The sequence below is a fragment of the Spinacia oleracea genome, chromosome 1 (assembly GCF_020520425.1).
Source record: "Spinacia oleracea cultivar Varoflay chromosome 1, BTI_SOV_V1, whole genome shotgun sequence".
Classification (NCBI taxonomy): domain Eukaryota; kingdom Viridiplantae; phylum Streptophyta; class Magnoliopsida; order Caryophyllales; family Amaranthaceae; genus Spinacia; species Spinacia oleracea.
In genome coordinates, this window is record NC_079487.1 from 135,439,273 (window position 1) to 135,466,333 (window position 27,061).

The 27,061-nt window shown below is 36.3% G+C and overlaps 1 protein-coding gene across 13 annotated transcripts; it reads left to right on the forward strand.

Moving 5' to 3' along the window:
• The first annotated feature begins 1,158 nt into the window (after positions 1 to 1,158).
• Positions 1,159 to 26,594, forward strand: LOC110785705 (uncharacterized). Of its 13 annotated transcripts, none has more exons than XR_002532664.2 (12): positions 1,174 to 1,335; positions 2,998 to 4,059; positions 4,154 to 4,490; positions 8,802 to 8,915; positions 11,118 to 11,161; positions 11,817 to 11,829; positions 22,262 to 22,521; positions 23,092 to 23,283; positions 23,458 to 23,519; positions 23,991 to 24,299; positions 24,392 to 24,438; positions 26,268 to 26,594. XR_002532664.2 is itself a non-coding variant. In XM_021990192.2 (5 exons), the coding sequence occupies exons 2-4, from the start codon at positions 3,025 to 3,027 to the stop codon at positions 8,870 to 8,872; spliced, it is 1,443 nt and encodes a 480-aa protein (XP_021845884.1). In that variant the 5' UTR covers positions 1,174 to 1,335; positions 2,998 to 3,024; the 3' UTR covers positions 8,873 to 8,915; positions 26,268 to 26,594. The 13 variants fall into 13 exon arrangements, 4 of the variants coding, with proteins under 4 accessions (XP_021845883.1, XP_021845882.1, XP_021845884.1 ...); XR_008922613.1 differs by lacking the exon at positions 11,817 to 11,829 and adding an exon at positions 25,850 to 25,982 and having other exon boundaries at positions 1,175 to 1,335; positions 22,286 to 22,521; positions 23,092 to 23,339; XR_008922614.1 differs by lacking the exon at positions 11,817 to 11,829 and adding an exon at positions 25,850 to 25,982 and having other exon boundaries at positions 1,175 to 1,335; positions 22,286 to 22,521.
• Positions 26,595 to 27,061: the final 467 nt, after the last annotated feature.

A 27,061-nucleotide genomic window follows, 5' to 3' on the forward strand; every position in this document is an offset into this window, starting at 1 on the left:
GCTATAATGCATTGTTAATTTTTTTTCCGCTAAGCTCTTTTTCTCAGGGTTTTTACCCCCTAATCGCTTTGCTTATTTGCTAATTTCGTTCTGACATTGATTTTAATATCTTGGGGGTGGTCCAACAACTAGTTTTATGAAAATTAGCAAAGTGTTCTCATTTTCTGTATGATTGTAGATTTGTAGGTGAGGTTTCCGACAATTGGTTTTTGTCTGGTTTTTCAAGATTTGTTTTACCAACTACATTAGTACTAACTAGTAAGCTAAAGAAGATGTAGGGTTGCCGGGTTATTCTATGAACCATCAACTTAGAAACTTGGACATGTTATGCTTTCTATGTTTATTTGTAATTTTCGGTAATATGTTTCTGTATATGTTGATTTGGTAACTGTTGTGTGCAACGGAGTATGTTATTTTGACACTCTGGTTGGGGGAGGGTGTTGAGTGTTTGAATCCTCTGATCATCCAACATGAAATAACATGAAAACCAATGAAAATTGTTACATCCAAACTTGTTGGATTCTCCAATCTCTTATCATTCTAAACATATAGTTATGAAGAAATTAATGATACTTCTTTATCTTTTGAGTTGTTCTGCGGGTCGGTCGCTCAAGATTTTTGGTCTCTATCCAGAGTCCCGGACCTGATGAAAAACACGGGTTTTATGAGATTTTCCTTGGAAATTCATTGACGGCTCCTACTTTGACCCATTTGTAGATTCATTTGAAAAAGGCAACTAATAAAATCATGTATTTATATTTTATTTCAAAATGCGTCTTACGATTTTACATTGTAAGGGTAGTAAGGGCATGAAAATAACTCCTACACTAGTACAAGCAAAATCGACTTTGGATTGGATTTTTTTTAAGTTCGATTCTTGTATTTTATTCAGTCTTTTTTAAATAAAAAAATTGATTATCGTTTTAAAGTGGAATTAAAAAATAATAGTAATCCAATGCAATAAAACGAACAAAACCAAACCGTTTTCATAAAAAAAAAAAAAAAAATCAAACCAAACCGAACAAAATCCAAATGAGTAATGCGGAACAACCTTTTCTTTTTTTGAAAGGGAAAACTAGGCCCTAATTTAAACCTTAACCCAAAATAAAAGCCAGAAGGCCCAGAACTCCGTAATCACCCATCTCACAAGTCAAAACCCTCTTTTCTCTCATCTAATCGTCTCTACCATATAAAAAAAAAAACCAAATTCAGGTAAGTTATTATAGAAAATCCTATCACGCCTTATCGTCTTCTTCGTCCTCTTAAAACCTAACTGCTCAAGTCGGTTCTCTACCGCCGCCGCCGCCGCCGCTTCTGCTGCTGCTGTTATTCTCGGTAATTATCTATTTCTCTGTAGATTTTATTTCTAATTTTATTAGCTTTTTTTATATAGTGATGGGTTTCTAAATAGTAACTGTGTTATGTTTGGGGTTTTTTTGGTTAGATTTGTTTTGGTGTTGTGAAATTCTTATTATCATCATCAGTTTTATATATGGCTATTTGTTGGACGAACGCGCGCTGTTCCCCCAGTTATCAAAATATATTTTGTGAAATTATGATTAATATAGTTTTTGTAATTATTATAGGTTTTTGTTGAAAAAAAAATTGTTTGCATCTGAAAACATCAACCAAATGCCAAAAATAAGGAATTAGTGCCAACAAAAAAATAAACAAGCAAAAATACGCAATTAAGCTTCCATTTTTCCTCATTAATGTTGAACTATACCACTTTCTACTAAACAAATTAAATTAAAAGTTTCAACATCCATCAAATTGAAGACAAATGGCTTTGCCAAAATAGAGAGGATGTTTTGTCTATGGATCAGGTTCGGTTTTCCTAGGTAGTCGAGGTCACCTTCCTGGAAGATTTGAGATTCTAAAACCGACTTTCAAGAATTGATATATCTTCCCTCTCCGGTTTCAGTCCTCGTTCTACGAGTATACGACGTCTTTAGCTAAACCATATATTTAATGCAGTGAGCGAATAAAGGCTATTGCAAGCAAATTTTATATTGTCATGCAAACCCTATAAGCTTTAGGTCTCAGAAATCTTAGAGTTGAATCATGCTCATTACGTATTACAAAAACATATATCGTCACATCAAGCCCTACTTACATAATTACTCCGTGCTTATCACACTTATATTATACCAGTCACAGGGGAAAATTAAATCAACCTGCCCTAATTCTCCTCAATGTGCGACTTAATCAGATTTAACTTAGCCTAAGAAAAGGGATAATTACCAATATACGAGCCTTTTTTGCACGCTTAAAACTGAGAAGCCGGCCTCTTCCACCATAATAATAACACGTCCTGAGAAATCAGTTTACCACAAGTCAGGGAAGTAAGCAAAGCAAAGTGTAAACTTAACCAAAAAACAGACAAGCAAACAGAAGAATTGTCAATACTAAATAATCTTGCACAAAGATATCAAACATAAACTCACATAACCCAGAATAAGACCAAGGCAGAAATGTAAAAAATCACATAAGATGTTAAATCAGCATGCTCCAATAAACTAAACAGATCGAAAACTTAAATCAGCAACAAATCATCATCTGAGCTTTTCGAATGTATGGAAAATTACCTTAATTTTGTGACTTGCCACCACCAAATCCCCAATCAAATTCGAAAAACAATAACTTTCTTGTGCATATTGAAGATGGAGTAGATAAAAGAGGAAAAAGGGGAGAAAATTGGGAATTTACCTTGATCCTCCCCTGAATATTTTATTCACCAATCTTTAAACAACAAATGAATTGCAACCCCTCTAACCCCTAAGATTCCAACCTCCATTCCACCATAGATAGTAGATATCTCCTTTGTATGGTCATCTATACCGGTCCATTCCAGTATTGTGAACCAAATCATGCCTGTCAGTTAAGCAATTTTGTTCCCGATGTCTTATTCATAGTTGATACAATACCATCCTTCACTCTCTGTAATCATTTACACATACATTTGTCTTGTTTTTGAACTATGTCTGATACTTGTAGGCAGTATTTCCTGTGTTTCCATTTATCATGGACGAGATGATGGAGGTGCCGAAAGAGGGTGAGATGACGGACGTGTTTCTGGATGAGACAGTTTCTGAAGCAGACAGTAAAATAGAAGGCTTTGGAAATGATGCTAGCAAACATTCTGTGGGTGTTTGGTGTGAACCTGTGGTTGAGGTTCTATCTGTGAGTCTCCGCAACATTAATAAGAACAGCAATATCATGAGATCACGGGCAATTTATGCTAATATTTTTGTTGTTGATAGTATGACTAATAAGACTAATACCAAATGTGTTATCTATGAACGCAATGTTCAAGGTCATGAACCAGAGATAATCCCTTTCGATGGTGGTACCTTAAGCCTCACAGGGCCTGATGATATTATGTCAATGGATAGACCATTTATTGGTCTTGATATCTTCGACAGGGTTGTAGGTGAAACCATCGTTAATGGTTTTAAACCTTTGGTGAAGACTGTTGATATGGCAAAACAAAATCATACGTTTGAACAATTCAACAAACTTATGGTTCATGGCCATCATGAGTCTGGCTGTTCCGCAGAGTTGGAGTACCTTGCACTAACTTTTGGTGTTTTTGCCACTGTCGAGGTCCAACTCATTAAAGGAAGGGGGAACAAGAGGAGAATAGGAGAAGAAAAGGAAGAGAAAGGATTTAAGGTTTACGGGACAATTTCTGCCAGTTATAATCTTTTATGTTCGGAAAGTAAAGTTAATCGCATTATGCTTTTTGAGACTAAGGAGGATTCTAATGACTTTAAATGGGTGAGATTGGGGTGTCCTCTCGCCCTGTCTAGATCTGTGGTGGCAGTGCCTGCATATTCATCTCTCACAATTCAAGTAGAATTATGGGATTTTGCTACAAAGAAGCTAATTGTTCAGGGCAGCAATAAGTTTGAAACTACGAACCACAGGGCTGAGAAAACCATTACTGGTCTAAGTAATTTAGATGCAGAAGTGACTATTGTTTGGGAGAAGCCGTTCAAGTTGGATGATCCGGTCGCCAAAAAATCAATCAATTGTGGAATTCATTCCCATTTTTGGGTATGTGATGTTACTTTGGCTTTTGTTCTCAATTATAATCCGTCAATTTTACATTTTTCTAACTTGTTATAATGCTGTTTGCATTTATGTTCAGGCTCCTCATGCAGTGGAGGTGTTTTCAATCTTTATTGGCCGGGAAACTGACAAGCCCTTGCGACTCCATGGAATGGTTGCCTTTGGCGGTGGCCCGGGTGGTTTTAAACTTTTTAACAGATGCAAGGATGATCCGTTTATCTTGGACCCTGGCAGAAATTTGTTACCTCTAAAAGGCCCAAATGTTACTTTAGCAGGCGGGGATGCATTTGAGATATCAGTGGACCTTGAGGATGTTGATGGTCTTGTGTCAATCAAAGGGATTGTATCGTCAGGTTATGGAATTGATCATCATCAAGGTGGTTGGTTTAATCGGCTCTTGTGTTCTGTTATTAAAGGTAAGCATGAACTTAGTTTTGCTGCTGTTCATTACACAGTCATAGCTTATGCTATAAAGGTTACGTTAAAAGTTCAGTTGTTCTTCAAAGGTGGGCATGAACATTATTCTAATGAAATTAGCAGAATTCATGGGAGTCTGGTTGCTTTTAATGATAAGTATGGGCGTAGATCAACTTATGAGAGATTATACTATCAAAATGTGATTTTTGAGAGGCCTAAAGAAAATCCTTTAGAAATCCCATGTATGGAGGATTTTGATATGGATGTGGAGCTTTCAAAAAACGTGTTTGCTGTTCCGCACAATTCCTGCTTGCATATAGCAGTAGATTTGAGTTGCCAATGCCCGAGTTTCAGTGGATTCATAAAGGACACAATTCAATTCAAAGTTGGTGGTAATGTTTCTAATGATGTAGTTATTGAGGGAGATTTATTTCGCATAAACATCAGTGTCAAATGGAGTCAAGCATGATTTGATTTATTAGCTATTAACAAAAAAAGAAAAGAAATGGAGCAATGTTTTAGAACACAAACTTTTAAGAAAAGAAATTGAGCAATGTTTTAGAACACAAACTTTTATCTTCAGAGTGATTACATTGTATCTACCTTTTGCTATTGAAGGTTGAACAATTGTTTTTTGTTTTGGTGTGTATATTTATCTCTCTATGGTGTATAATGATTATTCGGTAGATTGTTAAGCCTTAGTATATATTGTAATATAACCTACCACATTTCCACAAGAAGAATGCATAATTTAATTTCCCTTCCAAGTACATAAATACGTACAAGTCCACTGCTTTGTCTTCTGGTAAATTAAATGTGAAGCTCAAACCAAAGTCAATGAGCACATACAAAATATCACACAAGTACTCAATATTAAGTGAGCTTTCCCACCCATCCAATAATTGTACAGTAGTAAATATCAGAGTCGTAAAATCTCACCGGATGATTTCTTTAAGCAATTATAAATGTTTTCGGATATTTCATGAAATACCCCCGAGTTTTGCGTTAATTCACCAAATGCCCATCAAGTTCCAATAATTCACCAAATACCCCTCACAAATGACTTAATACCCCAAATACCCCCCCATGACGTCATTATCCTCAATTAACTCAATTACCATGTAATTAACCCATTCATTTACTCATTTTTCCTAATTAACCCATTTTTTCCTATTAACTCATCTTCTTCCTCTCACTTCTTCCGCCACCACCCCTTCTTCATCTCCCCTCTTCCGCCACCACATCGCCCCCGTTTTCTCCCTCCTCGACCCCATCACCGCCGCCACCACCTCGCCCCCATTTACCATTTGTCGCCCCTCGCCTTTTCCTCCCCCCTCACGTCCTCCCTCCCTACATTACCACCACCGCCGTCACTCATCATCATCATCTGATCTCCTCCTCCTCCTCCTCCGACAACAACAACACCACCAGCCTCCTCCGACAACACCCCTCCTCCAACAACACCAACACCACAAGCCTCCTCCGACAACACCACACCAAAATCGACGCCGGATCTCCTCCTCCGAAAACACCAACACCACCATCCTCCTCCGACAACATCACACCAAAATCGACGCCGGAAGAATCAAAGAGAACAATCGCTGCCGTCGTCAAACCCAGAACCACAAACAACCGAAATCGACGCCGGAAGAATTAAAGAGAACAACCCACATGAACGAAGTTGGGTTTTCTTTCCTCCATCAATCCCAAACTCAATTTTCTCAACAAAAAACACCTGTTTCGCACAAACCCCCTTTCATTTTCATCAAAATTAGCCATGTTCTTCACCCAATTCTTCAATGCTCGATTTTGGGTATTATTTTTCTCACCCGAATTGTTGTATATTGGGATTGCAATTGATGTGTGTGAATTAGCCGTAAATGGAAGAAGGAAGGAGGGAGAGAGAAAGATCCGGGAAGGTCAGGGGAAGGAAGGTGGTGAGGAGAGAGAGTGAAGAAGGGGGGAAGCCATGGAAATCCTTGAGGTGGGTGGTGGGTTAATGGAAGAAGAAAGGGGAGTGAGAAAGGAAAAGGAAATGGGTGGGTTAATGGGTTAAATGGGTGGGTTAATATGTTAATGGGTGGGTTAATTAGGGATTAGGTGAGTAATTAGATCGTAATTGGTTGATTATGAGGATGATGACGTCATGGAAGGGTATTTGGGGTATTAAGTAATTTGTGAGGGGTATTTGGTGAATTATTGGAACTTGATGGGCATTTGGTGAATTAAGGCAAAACTCGGGGGTATTTCATGAAATATCCGTATAAACAATACACAAAAAATGAAAACTTCTAAATTAAAAATTGAAGAACTTATCTAAGCGGCGAGAGCATAGCTGCGGGGAGGAGAAAGTAGTTGATTTCCTCCCTCTCCTCCTACTCGGTATCCTGGTATTCCCTAAAATCTCACAAGTTGATTGGTATCCTTACGAATTATGAACTATTTCGGTGAAGGTTTTATCATAGTCAATTCCCCACTTCTGATTACAACCCTTATGTTTAGCCTAGAATCTTTCAATGCTTCCATCGGCCTTAAATTTTACTACTAAAACCCTTTAACAATATATTGTCTTTTTACCTACTGGAAGTTCTATAAAAATCCACGTGTGGTTCTTTTGTAGAATTTGAAACTCCTTGCCCATAGCTTCTACCCACCTAGGATCATGAACTGCTTTAGAATAAGAAACTGGGTTCTGACAGATTTTCTGTTATTGCAACAAAGGTATGGTGTAGAAGGTAGCTTAGAATACACAAGTAAACTATACTAGTGTTCTGTGATAGTAGAGTGACTTGCACCAGAAACGTGACCTACAAAATGAGATTATGAGAGGAAAGACTTGTTGATCCAGTGCTTTTTCTGACATTTGAAGGAACTGTGATGTCAACTAACTCGGTAGAAGGGAATGTGAAGCAGAACTTTCTCCATTTGAGTTTGAAGAAAGGGAAATAGGGAACGGATGTTCACAAACTTATTGTAGACATTATTAACACTATGCTTGACATAGAACCAACAAACATTAACAAAATTAGACTTCAAATCAAGAATATCATCTATGATGAGATAGGAATTAGTGCTTCATTTGCTACTGTTCTTTCAAAGTTTGAATTACCAACAAGCAATTGATGCACAACTTTATGATAATTTTCCTGATGCAATTTCTAAGGTTTATTTGGAGTTTTTCAACACTACTCTATATTCTATAGAGTTTAATGGTAATAATCTATGTGTTTTAGTTTCATCTCTGCATTTAAATTTTTACAAACTCCTAAAAATTTCCTTGCTCAAAGCTTTCATTATGTACAATGAACTTGTTTTGGTACTTGTGAAGAATGAAGAGACGATTGTTGAGAAACGTGTGATATACAATTGAATAAAAGGAAACTTTAAGAAGTTTGTCGTTTATGGCGATTGACGTCTCGGGTAGATTTGGGTGAAAGGTCCTTTGTGGAGAGCCTTGTCGCGCTGCGTAGCACTAACGGAATTGCATAATCATCAATAATTATATACTAAAAGACACAACATGACTGACACGTGTCTTCTCTAGGTGTTTCCTTGACTTTTTTTTATTTTGTTTTATTTTATAATATTTACTCCATTAAATAAACTTTTAAAAATTGTATATTTTCTAATTTTGTTCCTTCCATATTATAGAATATATACGGAGTATATGATAAGAAATATTACGAATTCATTTATTATGGCAAGAATCAAAGATAATGTGTTGTTATTGATATGAAAAATATAAATCACTTAACATGGGAAAACTTACAAATTATACTTTGCGCTATTACCATTGATTTCCTAATATTGCATTGTATGTTACTAATAACTACTCCCTTTAAGTTGTTCCCCTAAAGAATATGGGTGTCAATTAAGAAAAATGGAATATTGGGTTGTATGGAGATATGAGTAATGATTGGGGTGTAACTGTGTAAGAGATTTTAAATGTAAAGAATAAAGTAAGGAGAGAGAAACTATTAAAGAAATAAGGAAAATGAAATATATCCTAACACTTTAAAACATACAAACTTGTAGTTACTATTGCAGCAATAGTGTGCTGCCTATTTTGCCCCCACTCATATCTCTATATTACTCATTTGCCCTTCTTTCTAGATTGTGCCACGTGTACCCACTTCTCCATCTTCAATGCTTCCCTTCCTCTCTTTTTTTCTGTAGGGTTTCCCCCTTCCCTCCTCTCCCTTCTGGTGCTTCCGTTTTTTTATCTTCCCTTCCCAGTTTCTGCTGAGTTTCGCCGATCAAAGCCAAAATGTCGAGAGCAGCCTCAGAGATTTTCCTTTTCTCATATGCAGGAGTTTATCGGAGCCATGCCTATTTTCTCCAAGGAGCTTCTCGCCGGTGGAGTTTCCGGCGGCATCGCTAAAACTGACGTAGCCCCTCTTGAACGAATCAAGATTCTTTTTTAGGTGATTTTTTGATCTTGAAATATTTGTTCTATTCAATTTCATATTTGAATTCGATTTTTTTTTTCTTGGATAAATTTGGTGTTTAGATTGTCTATTGTGTTTAATTTGAAGTTTGGTTAAGCCATTTCTTGCTTGATCAATTAATTTTTTGATTATAGTCAAGCGGGTTAGATTTGGATTGTTGCAATTAGTTGGTTTTTCCTATCTGTTAGCTAGAGTGTCAGGGAATTAATAGTTGAGTTGAAATTAACAATTCGAATGAGTTTCATGGAGTGTGGAATAGTCTGGTTTTTATTGTGAATTTTAATGATAATTTGTCTGCGTTGTTTAAGTTGTTCTTTTTTTTCTTTTTTTTTGACAGCCACACAAACAAAAGTTAAATTATCATCCCTTTTCTCACCTTAGTGGCAGTTGTTTAAGTTGATGATGAACTTTTCTGGCTTTTTGTGTTTTTAATATGATGATGATGATTTTCTTTGTTTATTTATTTAGTTTACAGTTTTAGATTTTCAACTGGGTATTGTAATTCTTGTTGGAGTGATCGTTCCCCTTTCATCATTGTTGAATTTGTGGATAAGTTTGGTTTGAAAGTTGGGAACTTTAGTTGTTAGTTGTTGGATTGAGTTTTAGTTAGGTTTTCGTTGTTTGGATATCAAATTCAATTGAACTTGACCGTAATGGCCTCCATTGTATATTTGGTTGAAATAGTTTAAATAGGGCATATTCAAAATTTGTTTGTTTTTAGTGCCAGATTTTCCCTATGTTCTCCCTAATTTTCCCGTATTTGTATTAATATGAAGTTCTGAAATGTCGAAAGTTGCTACTGGCGGATACGATAGAATAAGTCTGGCATAATGATATTCATGATTGCATTTAAAATCTTACATAGAAAGATGAAGATATGTGCTATCTTATTTCCTTAATAGGATCCACTTGTTATGTTTCTACATATACTCAGTCTATCTACCTGCTGGTTAGATAAAAGTTATGTTCACTTTTGATCTCTTTGAAGGCTGTTAGTTTTGGCTGTTTTGATCCCCCGATGTCTTTTGTTGGTTCCTACTGTTGTCTCGTTTTATTGGTGTATTATGATGAACTATGGATGGTAGTGAGTACTCTGACAGATTGGGGTAAAAGTTATCGTCGGTGACAGGTTCTATATAACATCTCTAGGAGTCTAAGCATAATACAAGTCTCTGAGCTAAAACTATTCATACCTTTTCTTTAGGTTCTGGCATGTTTCCTTGGGTTTGTAGATAGCCTTCTGATAGAGCTTTATGTGGTTAAATATGCTATCCCTAGACCAGTAATCATTAATTAACACTGTCATAATAGCTCTATAGGTGATTTCTTTTACCTCATTGGTTGATCTGTAGAGCTCCCAAACTTTGATCCCGTTTTAACTAATAAGCCGAGTGACTGAAAGATTGCCTCTTTTCTCCCTCATTAGTTGAATCTACAAGCTGAATAATGTTTATGATGGTATGATTTGCTTTGCATTGTAAGCCAATTGATTTTGATACAACTGATTCACTTCTTATTTCTTGACAATAAATTATTTTGCTTGTGGTCTCTCCCTCTCTTTTTCTCCTCATCACACATGCACTTTTTCCATTTATCTCTATATCTCTCCTCGACACATGGGTGTGAATAGAGAAAAAGATTGAGGAAAAAAAAGGGAGGGATCGCTGACCATATGTTTTGGTCTCCAAACCTCTCCCCCTCGATCTCTAACACAGTAACATGTTAATAATTTATTAAGGTAGATGTGTAACACGGTCAAGAAAGTATGGCGGGATATAGGCTATAGGTAAAGACGTGAGAAATAGTGGAGTAGCCAACAATAGCTGGTAACCACCTATGGCCTCAGTGCTTCTCATGTCCTTTAGAATGGTGGTGGAGCAAGTGATCTAATTTTCTTGTAAATCTGAAGTTTCAGCAGTGAATTATGATTTATTGCACCCATTTTAAAAGTTCCTATAGCTGTTGTGCATAGTCTATGAAGCTGTATCATAGTGATATCGGACATCTACTAATCTACTATCACATATCCAGTTCCGTTAGCTCCGTGTGATTCATCTTACTGTTAGCTTTACGACCCTTATTAGTTATAACATTTCCTCGTGTTATATATATATAATTCCTGCCCAGCTTGTACATTACTTCTCTAACCAAAAAAGGCTGCTTTAATATCTGCTGCAGAAAGATGATAAAGTATTGAGAAGTTCAGTAAACGAACCGTGAAGGTGAGTCTCTTTCATTGTTTGAAGATTGAGCTTGGAAAAGCTGTATATATATTTTTGCAGAATTGAAGGGATCAAATTGCATGTCTTTTTGGTTTATTTTTAAAGGAAGTTATAAATAAATCAGCAGTGTTTGGATCATGTTCTTTTTTGGTTTTGGGTGGTTCAGTAAGCTGCCAAAATTTCATTGTGTCAAGACTTTTCCCAGGATTACTGGAAAATACATAGACAGTAATCTGAAGTGCTTAACAAGGTTTTGCCCCATGTTAGTTGGTTTTGTTGGTTTCCGTCTCCTCTAACTGTACGAATTTTAAATGTCTGCATTAGATAATTGAAATAATATGAGGTGTCATTTTGACTGTAATATTGATGTGATCCTTCATGTCGGCCTTTGGTAGAAAAGATTTTGAGCAACTGATCAACCAGAACAAGTCATAAGATTAAGACATATATACCGTGCCTTACTGACAGTTCATAGTTATTAACTTATTACGAAGTATATCATAAGAATTGACTCTAAACTGTAGTTTCTACTCACTCTACTGGCTGGAGTGGTTGAATAGCTTTTTACATCCAACTATTTTTCATCTCGCTTCATCTTTTTCTAAACATTACTATCTTATTGCCATATTTTTCATCAATTTGCATTGCCTGTTAGTTTATCCAGTGTTGCAGATGTTAGGTTATGATTCATATGACAGTTCATAAATCATGCGGAAAAACCATAAAGCCAGGAAACATATTATTTACACATAATCATTTAGCATAGTTTAGATGCATACTCTTTGTTGCGTGCCTTCCCTAGCTGCGCCCGAACCGAACAAGAACAAGTCTTTAGGACTCCAAGTGTCGTCCCTCCGTAGATAGTCCACAGCACGTCCGGATCCGCCTTAAGATTGACCAACTAGAATCGCCCTTAAGGTTCTAATATTTTCGGTTAGGTAGGCAAGAATATTGGCTGATTTTTCTGCTTAAAAATCTTAGTTTTGAATACTTAAAACTTGTGTATAAATAATGACCCCTATGCCTTTATTTATAGAGTTATGGAAAAGGAATCGTAATCCTAGTAGGATACGAATTAATTGAAATTAGAATCCTACATGAATTCTATTTAATTAATTTATCCAATTAGGAATAGGAATTTAATCATACACTAACTCTTGTAGATTTAGGAATCACGCATGAGCACAAACTCACACACACACGGCAGCCACAAGGGCTGCCCATGCGCGTGCGAGCAGCAGCCCACGCAGCGCGGCCCACGCATCCGTGGCCTTGGCGCGCGCTGGGCCTGCCTTGCGGTAGGCCTGGGCGCTGCCTTGGCTGGGCTTGTGGCGCGCGTGCTTGCTGGGCGATGGCCCGGCTTCGTGCTGGGCCTTCGTCCGGCAGGCCTCGTCCGATGCTAATTCGTACGATACGCTTCCGATTAAATTTCCGATTCCGGAATTCATTTCCGATACGAACAATATTTAATATTTCCGATTCCGGAATTAATTTCCGTTTCGAACAAATATTTAATATTTCCGTTTCCGGAATTATTTTCCGATTCCGGTAATATTTCCGATTCTGACAATATTTCCGTTTCCGGCAATATTTCCGATTCTGGCAATATTTCCATTTCCGATAATATTTTCCGATACGTACCATGTTTCCGTTTCCGGCAACATCTACGACTTGGATAATATTTATATTTCCGATACGATCCATATTTCCGTTTCCGGCAATATCATCGTTTCCGGAGTATTCACTTCTTGCCTGTGACGATCTTAGCTCCCACTGAAACCAAGATCCGTCGGTTCCGAATATTCATAGATAGAGTATCTAATGCCATTAGATACTTGATCCGTTTACGTACTATTTGTGTGACCCTACGGGTTCAGTCAAGAGTAAGCTGTGGATTAATATCATTAATTCCACTTGAACTGAAGCGGCCTCTAGCTAGGCATTCAGCTCACTTGATCTCACTGAATTATTAACTTGTCAATTAATACTGAACCGCATTTATTAGACTTAACATAGAATGCATACTTGGACCAAGGGCATTATTTCCTTCAGTCTCCCACTTGTCCTTAGGGACAAGTGTGCATTTCCTAATTCCTTTGTCACTCGATGCTTGCTCTTGAACATAAGGTAAGAGTTGTCATCCTTATTATGTCCAGAGGTGTTCCTCGGTTTCAGAGTTCAACTGATCAAATAAACAGATAATCATAGCCTATGATTCATCCGAGCACGGCCATGCATTTCACAGTTTCTAGCTCTCCGAGTGGCCTTGTACAACTTTTAAGCATCTCATCCCGATTTATGGGAGGACAATCCCAATCTTGCGATCTTGAGATTAGACTTCGTTTGATAGGTGATTACCTGAGCGTTGCCTTTATAGCCTCCTTTTACGGTGCGACGGTTGGTCAACGTCAAAGCAACCAGTTCTCAAACAAGTAATCTCAAATCACTCAGGTATTGAGGATTTAGTGTCTAATAATTTAATGAAATTTACTTATGACAGACTTTCATCTCTTACAGTAAAGTTTCATAGGTCTTGTCCGATACTAGTCTTCCCAAAGTAAGTATCTACGCAAATGATTATGACATTGCCATGTCCACATAGTTCAAGAAACAGAACTACTAGTCATCTTGCATTCTAGTCGTCTAACGTTTTCTATGCGTCCAATTTTATAGAAAACTCCGACTAGGGACCATTTTCAACCTTTGACATTCAAGTTCACTTGATAGACATTTCTTAGTCACAGGACTGGTCCTGACAGTCTATCTTGAATATTTCGTCAAATTTGAAGGGACTCATCATTTAATACTAAACCAAGATTAAATGGAATATGAAAATACATTTCATATATGATAAATGTTCAACCCCAATGTTTTACAACCATGGGCCTCAAACCCATTTTCTAAAACAATTCATGGAATTCAAAGCTATGCTTGATTTCCAGTGCGACAATGTGAGTGTTGCTTCTCACTTGTTGCATAGGTTTAGTTATCATGCTTTGCCAATCTTAACATCCTTTTCATCGAATGTTCTTTGAGATATGATGATAAGATCTTTTCGAGTTTGTTTATTATGTGATCTAGTCTTTCTTACTTCGATGGTGGTTTTACTCATTTTGCAATGAAGAACCATCAAGATAGCAGACGTTTTTCTTGCTTCAAGAGTGGTTCTACGCATTTTTCAATGAAGAACCATCAAGCCAGCAGATAGGTGATCTACCCAAGTTCAGTGAGGAACTTTAAACAACCCTGTTTTATTGCTTCTTAGGCAATAATTACTTTTACTTCAACTGTGTAGGTTGCTAGTGATGCTTTGTTTGGATTTACTTATCCAAGCAGTTCACAGATATGTGGAAGACTTTCCAGCTGTATCTTAGAACATAGAAATTAATATTTTAATTTCCCACGCAACAACTCATGGTCCCCAATCCATGTTGCCATTTCAAAACATGATGCTCTATAGCTCGTCTTTATCAATGGTTAACTCCAAAGGGTCTTGCTTGATCCTTTGCCAGTGTTTATGCGTGTAGCATCAATATTTAGCGTATCTTTATTTCCTTGAATCAAGAACTATTCCTATGTACCTTTTCAAGTACCATAAGTATCCTTGATCTCAATCTAGTTGATCTTCACTTAGATCAATAGAGATTGGTATATGTTCGTCATGCCTAAAGTCATACGATACGTTTTTGGCGATCCTCATATTATATCATACATGATAAATTCTTTTGCAGAATAATTCCCAATTGAATTCTATTCATGTAACTTTAGCTCATTCAATTTTAGTAGATACTGAATCCAGCTAAATTCTTTGACATATAATATAGGTTAAGAATCTCATTTAGACTCTTTGATGTTTAACTTAGTAAATGCTTATACATAGTTCAAACATTCTTTACTTAGATTTATTCACATGGGTCGAATATCTCCAATGGAGACTTTCGTGTTTGATTTAGTAAATGCCATTACTTAATCTAAAACAATATTATAAGATCTTTGTAAATAGATCTTAATACCCAATATGTACTAAGTTTCGCCATGGTCCATCATTGATGAATAATTTCAAATCTAAGTCATTAGCATTTGAATGTTATTTCACAATAGAGAGATATGTGTGTGATACACATAGGACCAAATAAGTTTTTATGTACTCCCACTAAACTTCTTATACATCTATAAGAATCATGTACATTTTATGAAACTAAAATACTTATTAGCTTCACTAAAATACAGTTCCAACTCCCAATTGCTTGCTTAAATCTGTACTTAGATTTTATAAGCTAGTTTTCTCTTTCAAGCATTTATTTGGATCCACAAATCCTATGACATACCATGTACATAGTTTATTCCAACATTTGATTGAGGAATACGTTTTGTCATCCAATTGCTATATGTACCAATATGCAATCATTGCTTGAATTATAGACTTGAGCATTACGATTATGCATGAGGTTTCAACACAATTTACACCATGAATTTGCTTGTAACCTTTAGCAACTAATCTAGCTTTGTGTGTGAACACAATTCCATGTTTGATGGTTTTTATCCTTAAAACAAACTTGCAACCAATAGGTGTGAACCCATTCTTGCAAATCAACAAAATTTCAATTTTGTCATCAAAACATTGAGTATGTTTTATGGCCTCTAACCATTTAAAACATTTGAGTCTATATATGGCCTCTAACCATTTTAGGGAATCTAGGTTTCGTCATAGCTTTCTTACAAGTCACAAACTCATTAATCTACATGATAATAGTTTGACTGCAAGTTGTAGGTTTCTTCACTATTTAATAGAAGAATCTCATAGTTTCATTGACCTGATCTCTATGTTTCTTTACTATCTAATAGAAGAATCTCATAGTTTCAGTGACTTGAATTCTATGCCTACTTGGGTATAGAACATCAAACATTAGAATATCAATAGCCACTTGAAAGTCCTTTGAATATTCTGTTCTCTTTGAAGCACTTGTAAAGTCTTCTAAGAGATATCTATTCTTTAAAGCCACTTCTAAAGTCCTTAAAGAATAAGTTCGGATTTTCTGAAGTACTTCGAAAAGCCTCCGGAATGTCCGTTTATGTTTGTTGTTCGCCTCGAAAACTTTCGAGGTCTATTTTCTCCCACTTGTCATTTTGGAAACGAATCTCCAAAAGGACATTATTTCGAGCAAACAAACATTATGTTCTCAAAAATTCGTGGTAGAAACAATACCCTTGTGTCTCATTTGAATAAATCACAATGAAACATATATCTAGACTTGGGCCTTAGTTTGTTGAATAACAAACACTAAGCTCCCACTGAGTTTAGCAACTCTTTAGATATATAATTGAAAAGATATCCTGAAATTACTTTTCAATAGCTTTGACGAATTTGGTTTAGTTTGGTGGTAGTTGAGCATTTTGTTTTAGAAATTATAGGAAAAGTTTTTATGATCCATCATTGATCGAATCAAGTACTAATTGACTTCGATTATTCCAACTAAGATATGCCATATCTTATGGACCTAGATTGTGAAATTACAACACACAATCATTGATGATCATATTTGGTCTCAAGTAATCATCAACATGATCTAACCTAGATCTTTATGATTTCTTGCCAAGTGGATTTTATACTTCTGAATCTTTGAACTAGCCAAACAGATTCAACTTATATCACATTTGAGTAAATAAACCTACATTCACTCAAATCCATGCGAAATAATAAAGTCATAAAATCTTTCTTTAGCTTTGAACTCTATTGTCTAGGCGTTCTAACAATAGTTCACATCTTTTGTTACTTTCAACAAGTAAGACTAGCTTGTCTTAAGTTGATCTAGAAATCAACCAACTTTCAAAAGTCCATTAAAATAGAGTTTTTGAATGTTAACTTGTTGATATGGTCTAAGCAACAATGCCAAAGATTAGTGGAACTCAAATCAAGGGGTTGATTTGAACCTTAGTAAAGTTCTTTAAAGAGTTGTTTGTTTTAATCAAGCATATTGACTCAACCTGTAATTGACCATTTCATTCAAATAAACAAACAAACATTGTTTTTGTTCTTCTGAATGTGAGTCTTTCTGTGTTTGAAGCAGAAATTTAGGTATGCTGATTATGGAATAAAATAGCCATTTAGTTCCAGCCTTTGAAAGGACTTAAAACAAACTAGATGACCCTACAACTAATGTAGCATTTCCATGCTTCATTTCCCACTTGTAGGTCATTAGTGTATCCTAGCTTCATTTGTTTGAGTTATTACCGAAGTAAGAACCTCAAGCGGTATATGATACCAAGGAAGTTTGATTGCTAGGTCACTTCTCTTTAAACTTATAGGTAGAACCGGAATCGTAAATTCCTTTCATTTGTTCCTTTGTTTTCCTATTTCTTGTACCCTTTCTTATAGTCTTAAGAATTGAATTCTTTAGTGTTGACTTTTATACTTTGTTAGACATGTCCAATGTCACCCCAACAAGGTTCTTTACCATTTATGTTGAATATTTTGTTTCAACTAGATGATCTTACCAGAAGCTTCTAAAGTTCTCTAAGCATCGATCTATTCGAATGTCTAGGGACTAGACTCATTCGAGAATTAAATGGAAAAAGATATTAGGTTGTTAACCATTGGTAAAGCTGAGCGTGTTAAACTCAATGCTTCATGATCTCAAAACTACAGTGTATTTTGAATTCACAAGCACCAATTGGTTTGCCATTCGATTTTGATATTCGAAAACAACCATAAAAGTCGCTATAAGAAACGTACATTTTAAATTGCTCACTTTCTCTCTTTTCCGTGAATCGTTCTTGGATTCACTACCAATCGAGGAAATTTACTGTTACCTTTCTAAAAGGATTTATTGCAGTGCAAGATATTTAATTATAAATAATAATTAAAACATACATTGAAGCATGCAAAGTCTAAACATTTATCATGAATAATAACTTGAAAATAAAAGCAATCATGCAATTTAAACAAGTCATTAGCATTTTATTCGAATTATGTGTTCCGGCAGGTGTGAATAAAATGATTCCAAGATCCTAAAATCATTGAAGAACTAAGCACAGTTTGTCGACTTAATCCTAGAACATCTTAGGTAAGCAAAAGCCTTTTGCTAATAGTCTAGAAACTATTCTTGGTTGATAGGTACGTCTAAGAACTTATTAGGTAAACCTATCGAATTTGCCACGACATAAAAGGACTCCTTACTTATATCGTTGAGTTTCACCAAAACTAACATGTACTCACAATTATTTGTGTACCTTGCCCCTTTAGGACCAATAAGTAACACCTCGCTGAGCGAAAACTATTACTAGATTGATGTAAAGGATATCCAAGCAAGTGTATATTTTGGCATGGCACCTTTTAACTCAATTTTTAAGTTTGGAACTTAAGGCTCTTACTATGTTGGTTAGATTTTAAGTGAACTAAAATCCTTAATCATGCAACATAATCAAGCTTTTGATCTCATGCATTTTAAGACATATTTAAAAGCAATAAATAACTTAAAACATGCATAAGATATTTGTGATCTAGTATGGCCCGACTTCATCTTGAAGCTTTGACTTCAAAGTCCGTCTTGAAAATCTCCGTGGGAGGCACCATTTTCTTCAAATAGGATAAGCTATAACTAATTACAACTATTTGATGGTTCGCAGACCATATTTGAATTGAAAAATAACTTTGGTACTTTAGACCAATTACATTCAAATTAATGGTACGCAGACCATATTTTCTATCCTATTTGGGCCATACTAGTCACTTCATAACCTGCAAAACAGTACATATACAATATATACCATTCACCCATTCATTATCATGAATGGCCCACGTAGCTGGTTAGTAAAACACATTATGCATCACGTAAACATTTGCAGCAATTAATCAAGGGCACCAATAATCTACCAATTATTCAGTCCTTATTAATTCTAATCAAGTTGTTTTAACCTTAAGGATTTGTAGACCTAATCAAGAGTTTATGACTAAAAAGCGCTCCCACTTAAACCAATAAATTCATATGCTTTACCAATTTCAAACATAAAAATGTATTTCTAGTCCAACCGGAAACATACAAATTTAATTAAAATTTAAAGCTCATATCAATTTATAATTGAATCCAAAAATTTAATTTAATTTCAGTCGTATTTAAATTAATTCATGATTTTAATTTTAGTAAAATAATTAGAATAAATAACATTTATTATAATTATAATATTCAAAATTAAAATCCAAGAAAATAATTCAAATTATTAATTTTAAAATTAATTAAAATTACGTGAACTGAAATTTTCAAATTAAACATTCAAAACGATCTAATCGTAACGCAAAACACCCTACGCGTTGCACGCCCATGGGCCGTACGCACACAGCCATTGCTGGCCATGTGCGTGCAGCCCATGCGCTCGTCGCATAGCTGCTGCTTCCCTATCGCAAGCCTCCGCACGCATTGGTGCTAGCTGCGCGCGCCAGCGCTCATCGCACGCGAGCTATCGCTCGCAGTGCGCGCGTGCGACATCGCTCGCTGGGCGCGCGAGCCATCGCTCGCTGGGCGCGAGACATCGCTCGCTGGGCGCGCGACATCGCTCGCTGGGCGCGCGACATCGCTCGCTGTGCGCGCGAGCCATCGCTCGCTGGGGCGCGACATCGCTCGCTGGGCGGGCGACATCGCGCGCTGTGCGCGCGAGTAATGCTGGGCGCAGCGCTCGTGGCACGCGAGCTTGCGCTCGCTGCGCGCGAGGCTGCGCGCTCTTGTGCGAGGCAGCGCGCGTTGTGGCGCAGCTCGCTTGCTGCCCACACGCGACTGCCTTGGCTCGCCCTTCGCCCATGCCCATTCGTTCATTGCTCGTGGCACACGACACAAGGCAGGGCTGCTGCCTTGTGCTCGTGCACTACGCCTTTGCTCATTGCATTCGTGCCGCACGGGCGACGAGCTCCCTTGCTCGTCGTCGCATGCCCGCATTATACAACACCCCTTAAGGGTAACACGAAGCGTCCATTGCTTCGTGCGTGCAAGTTATATGAACGAATCGCATAAAATTTTAAAATTTATATTTAAAATTAATGACAAATTAATAAATAATATTAATTTCATAATTTTAGGGCGAAAAAATCGAAAATTTATTATCCAGTTGATTTCCGATTGTTATGGATTCAAGTCTAGGTCATAAAAATTTAAAATTTATCGTAAATTTACAATTTTTATGGTGGTTTTTTAATCATAGGTTTCTAATTAAATTACAATTAATTATGAAAATCAAATTAATTCTAAATTATTCTAATTTTCAACAAATTAATCATAATTACAAATTAGATTGCATAATTAACAAGACTAGGTATTCAAACTTGTTAAACATATGCTCTAGGTCAATCAAAAATTCAAGATTTATCAACAAGAATCGCAAATATTTAATTTAACATCTTAAATTTACGAAATTTTGCATTCGAAAAACTAAAACCTTCGAAAAGTCATAGTTAGGCTTCGAATTTGAGAATTCTGGGTTCGGCAGAAAAATACTATTTTTGTCAAAATTTTAGAATGCCTTTTACATGCGGAATTGACACAAAAATCACTCGATTTGGATGAGTAACGAAGAAACTGCCGAAAAACTGCGTACGTATAATTAAATAAACGCAATTTGCAATTAATTAACAATTACGAAAATTAATCACCCCTTTTAATTCTTGCAAATTTGTAATATTTAACCATGTTCATGCAATTTAGATTATGAAAATAATAAGGGGCTCGTGATACCACTGTTAGGTTATGATTCATATGACAGTTCATAAATCATGCGGAAAAACCATAAAGCCAGGAAACATATTATTTACACATAATCATTTAGCATAGTTTAGATGCATACTCTTTGTTGCGTGCCTTCCCTAGCTGCGCCCGAACCGAACAAGAACAAGTCTTTAGGACTCCAAGTGTCGTCCCTCCGTAGATAGTCCACAGCACGTCCGGATCCGCCTTAAGATTGACCAACTAGAATCGCCCTTAAGGTTCTAATATTTTCGGTTAGGTAGGCAAGAATATTGGCTGATTTTTCTGCTTAAAAATCTTAGTTTTGAATACTTAAAACTTGTGTATAAATAATGACCCCTATGCCTTTATTTATAGAGTTATGGAAAAGGAATCGTAATCCTAGTAGGATACGAATTAATTGAAATTAGAATCCTACATGAATTCTATTTAATTAATTTATCCAATTAGGAATAGGAATTTAATCATACACTAACTCTTGTAGATTTAGGAATCACGCATGAGCACAAACTCACACACACACGGCAGCCACAAGGGCTGCCCATGCGCGTGCGAGCAGCAGCCCACGCAGCGCGGCCCACGCATCCGTGGCCTTGGCGCGCGCTGGGCCTGCCTTGCGGTAGGCCTGGGCGCTGCCTTGGCTGGGCTTGTGGCGCGCGTGCTTGCTGGGCGATGGCCCGGCTTCGTGCTGGGCCTTCGTCCGGCAGGCCTCGTCCGATGCTAATTCGTACGATACGCTTCCGATTAAATTTCCGATTCCGGAATTCATTTCCGATACGAACAATATTTAATATTTCCGATTCCGGAATTAATTTCCGTTTCGAACAAATATTTAATATTTCCGTTTCCGGAATTATTTTCCGATTCCGGTAATATTTCCGATTCTGACAATATTTCCGTTTCCGGCAATATTTCCGATTCTGGCAATATTTCCATTTCCGATAATATTTTCCGATACGTACCATGTTTCCGTTTCCGGCAACATCTACGACTTGGATAATATTTATATTTCCGATACGATCCATATTTCCGTTTCCGGCAATATCATCGTTTCCGGAGTATTCACTTCTTGCCTGTGACGATCTTAGCTCCCACTGAAACCAAGATCCGTCGGTTCCGAATATTCATAGATAGAGTATCTAATGCCATTAGATACTTGATCCGTTTACGTACTATTTGTGTGACCCTACGGGTTCAGTCAAGAGTAAGCTGTGGATTAATATCATTAATTCCACTTGAACTGAAGCGGCCTCTAGCTAGGCATTCAGCTCACTTGATCTCACTGAATTATTAACTTGTCAATTAATACTGAACCGCATTTATTAGACTTAACATAGAATGCATACTTGGACCAAGGGCATTATTTCCTTCAGCAGATAATTGTCTATCTACACAGATCACATTTGTTAGGATTTTCAATCGACCTCCGTATTTGGAATCTTACTCAAGTGGGGTGAATATTAAGTCCAAAGCATCCACACGTTGGCAATGCAGACCAAGAAGAGACTTTCTTCAAAAGTTAGAGCCTTCTAGCTCTATAAGACTGAGATCTCAGATGAAGGTATCTGAAAATGTTCCAGTTGCCGAGATCGAATAAGGCTGCAGTCTCAACTGCTTGAAAATCTACCTATGGTAAGAAAAACCCTATTTCTTTTTAAAGATATAATGTTATCGGATTTCCACATTTATGTTTGCATGTTCTTGACCTTCCTGCTTTAACTTTCTTGCAATATTTATAACTTGTATTGAATGCACCAAAGTTGATTATTTGACACAGCATATGAAATCTGACTTGTTCATGTCTAATTAGTTCATGTAATAAAGTTTTGAATTTTTCCAATTTCATGTTTTGTATTAGGAAATGTATTAGTCTGGACAAATTGATTTAATTTTTTATTTTAGTTTTGTGATCAATCTGATCATATGTTAATCTCACGTACTTAAAATATATCTTCTTAGTTCGTTTGCATTCTATATGAAGTTGGTGTTTTCGAAGAATAAAAGTTCATATTTTCTTTTGTGAGGTGTGATTTTAGGATGCAACGGCATTGTTCCGACTCTTACTGCATACCGTGCTCCGGTTTTTCAAATCCGCTTGTCTGCGTCATCATCTTCTTATCGTCTTAGCTGTCATGAATCTGCAGCTTCAGTAGATCTTCATACTTTAGTGTAATCATATATGACCAAGCTCTGATGGTGCAGACCCAAGTGATGCACACAAAGTGGTGCAGACCCACGTGATGCAGATCCAAAGTGGTGCAGACCCAAGTGATGTAGATCCAAAGTGGTGCAGAACTAAGTGATGCAGACCTTTGTGAAAATTCATGTGGTGCAGACCCAAGTGATGCAGACAAAGTGGTGCGGGCACAAGGTGGTGCAGATCCAAAATGATTTGTTAGTCTTCTTTCATTATGGACCTGAGTGAGATATTCATTTAGCTTTTTATGCAGGCAGGGCATCTTATGTTTTCTCCTTTGTCGTCCTATTTAGAATTAAATATTTTTATTGATTAAATATGAAGATTTTGAATTATTGAAAGTAATGTTAATTTATTTTCTTAAATTTTAGGTGGTAAACTGAGTTTTAGGGAGCTAATTGATGATGAAGATAATATTTTTGGGTTGAAAAAGGTACATCTACTGGTCTGTGATACTAAACTATATTGATTTTTGGAGAATTTTTAAATAAAATCCAATTGGTGTTAGGGTGACTGAGTTTACATATATTGCAACAATTATGTTCCCTGATTTTGTTTTAATAGGATATGATTAGGTTTTGATTGAATATGTTGTGTTGTGGATGTTGCTGTTTGTTGCTGCTGTTTTGTATCGGCAATTCTGTTGTTGTTATATTTCTCAAGTTTATGTTTTGTTCTACTGAAATTTGTTAGTTAGTGCTGAAGTTCATTTTGGCGGTGGGTTAATCAATTCCTTTTGCCACTACAAATTTTCTACTTGATTAATTAATGTCTGCATGTGAATGAAGTTAAAGGAGTTCACTTTTTTATTTTTGGAGTTTCTGGTAATTAATTAATTGAGGCAGTGTGCATCTGACAAAGTATTTTTTGCTTTGTTGCAAATTATTTGACGTGGCCTCTGCAGGCTCTGATGGTGCAGACCCAAGTGATGCAGTCAAAGTGGTTCAGACCCACCAAGTGATGCAGATCCAAAGTGGTTCAGACCCACCAAGTGATGCAGATCCAAAGTGGTGCAAACCCAAGTGATGTTGGTTCAAAGTGGTTAAACTGGATACATAAGCTGGATTATGACTCCCCATAATCTATTATCCGGTTATGACTCGCTCACATGATTGACCGTGCCCCAACAGGATAATCTATTATACCTTGAGAGATCTACGTGAGTTGAAGACGGTAATAAGTGAATAACAATTCAAAGAATGGTGAGGTTAAGGTATGTTTTTCTTCTTATCGAGGATTGTAGTTTCTAGGGTTCTTTATGCAAAAATTTAATTAGGGATTTCTGAATTTTCTTAAATTTGACAGGAAGCGGATGAAGCTGATGATAATACCAATTACCAAATTTTCGTAAGGTTTGGAGTTTGTCTGATTTGCTTAATTGGTATAGAATTCATAGGTTTATTGTTTTGTTTTGTAGGTTTCTATGTGTTTTCTCAACTGGGATGTTGATTAGGTTCATATTTCTGGTTCATTGGGATTTTAGCCTTTTTTCACTTATCCCCGATTTCAATTCCTGGGTCATGGTCCAGATTTTCTTTTGCAATTTTAGACTTGTATGGTTGTTTAGACTTGTGGATTTTCGATGAACTGGTAACATCTTGATGTGAATTTCAAGTGCAATTTTTACATTTTCTTAAAGCTTATTGTTTAGAATCTAATACGAATAATGATTGTAACCTGAAATCGTTCTATGATTTCATTCTCTAACTTATGGGGAAGGGGGGGAGGGGCTCCTTTCGTTCTATGATTGTAACCTGAAATCGTAATTTAAAATTATGGATGCCGTATGATATTTAGAAATTTGTACTATTGGGGGTGGTTTTGAACCCATAGTTAGAGACTCTGGCTAGGGCTTAGAAGAGTAACAACTTAGAAGGGAGACTTAATTACGTGGATGATTCTTGTAGCCAATAGCTTGCTTGTTTTGTATGACGGTCGAAGGATTTATGTAGAATTAGCTTGCTTTCTTCCAATGACTGTACCCTGAAATCGTAATCTTTATAGCTGTGGATGTATGATATTTAGAAATTGGTGTTAATGGGGTTGGTGTTGACCCATAGTTAGAACTAGGGTTTGAAACTTGAACTAGAATATAATTGCTTCCTTGGTTGATTCTTGTGGACAACAACTTGCTTGTTCTCATGCAGTTTTTATGATGCTCGAAAGATTCAGCTACACAGTAGCTAGGTGACGTCGTTTATAATTAGCTGGACAAAATAAGAAGTAAATATAGCTAGGAACCATCTTGAGTTTATTTAATGTTGAGGGACTTATGGCAGCCTGGTAGGGTCATCTATTTATCATCCTTCCTTGTGCGACATTTGCAAGTGCATGGGTTCATTCTATGTATTTATGTGTATGTGTGTTATTTCTTGTGTTCAATATTCATACTTGCGTATTATAGTTTGATGTTAGCATAGCTTCATGTTAAAAGAACTTCCAAACGTTGCTTTAGGAGGTCTTTATTCCAAATATCATTTCTGAACTGATATATTCCTTTTGTAACACATGATTCATGTTAAAAGTTAACTCTCTTGCATGATTTATGCCTTTTTGTGTAAAAGAGTTGTAATCTACTGTCCATGCCTCACCAGATTACGAAAATTGTCTGTTACATAAAATGTTACATAAAATATCTGAGATAAAGGTTTTTTGTGCATTTTGGGTGTTTAGCTTCCATCACTTGAGCATTTGGCATGAACTGATTTTTTTTGACATTGTTTTCATTTCAAGAAAATCTCATATTGTTTGCTGAGGTGATAGGTGGGATAATGTGCTTGTTTTCCTGGATAAACTAAAGGTTCCAAGGCATTAGAGGAATCAGAAAGCTTAAAACTGGCCAAATTTCCTGGTTCTTTTAGCTTTCCTTATTACCAAAGGATGGGTGAAACTTAGTGTAAGAGACTCTTATTTTTTTTTACCTATGTAGACAGTAGTTTCATTGGGCATAGACACACATACAGTAGTCTGGGAAGAACTAGCTAGGCTACTAAAGCTAGCTGATCCACTTTGTCAATAGAGTCATCTCGGCTGCTTAATATTATATTTTTGTCAAACTGGTGAAGAACTACTCGAACTAGGAAAATATCATTCGTATACACATACACGAGTCTTTGATTAAGATTTTGTGTCATAAAGCATTACCAGAACCCTAATCCTTGTTTCTTTGTTTGTGTTGCAGTGACACAGGAGGGATGCGAAAAATGAAGGGAAATCATTTAATTACCCCGGCTATTTTGTAACCGCCAACATGTAGTTGGACAAGATTTGGTCATGAATCAAATCACTGGTTGTATGTTAAAGAATTATAATACAGTAAACTTTTGATACAGTGTGTTATAACTCTTTTAGAATCAACATTGTTTATGTTGAATGATTTTAGTATTTAGATTACCTTACGTGGTCTAGGAATTCAGGGTATTTCATATGAACATAGACCACTTGAAGTTTTATGCTCCTAGGAAATAACTACATTTCTTATCATTTACTATATCCACGCTTTTAACTACTTCCATAGGGCAATTAAACTCGTGATTTATACAACATTTTGGGAAATAGTTTTTAATATCTTGGGGGTCGTGCGCGCTAGCGCACGGACCACCAACTAGTTTTATTAAAGTGGGTATGGGGAATGGTAAATGTATTAAATAAGGGAGGGTGGGTGTATAGGGAAGGGTGAATGAATAAAATAAGGAAGGTGGTGAAATTTAGGGTAGAATATGTGTAGAATCTTAAGGTTTTTTTGGTAATTACTCCCACCGTTTCTTTTTGTTATTTAGGTTTAGCAATTTGCACATTTATTAACGTCTAATTAGTGTGCATTGAGATTCCTCTATTTTTTTATTTAAACAAGAAAACTTACGTTTATTTATAATGTTTTAACTTTTATCAAATATCTGATATTGGGAAAATGAGAAAATTTTAATGTCCCAAGAGAAAAGTGTGAGAGATTAAATGACCCAATGAATTTAATTG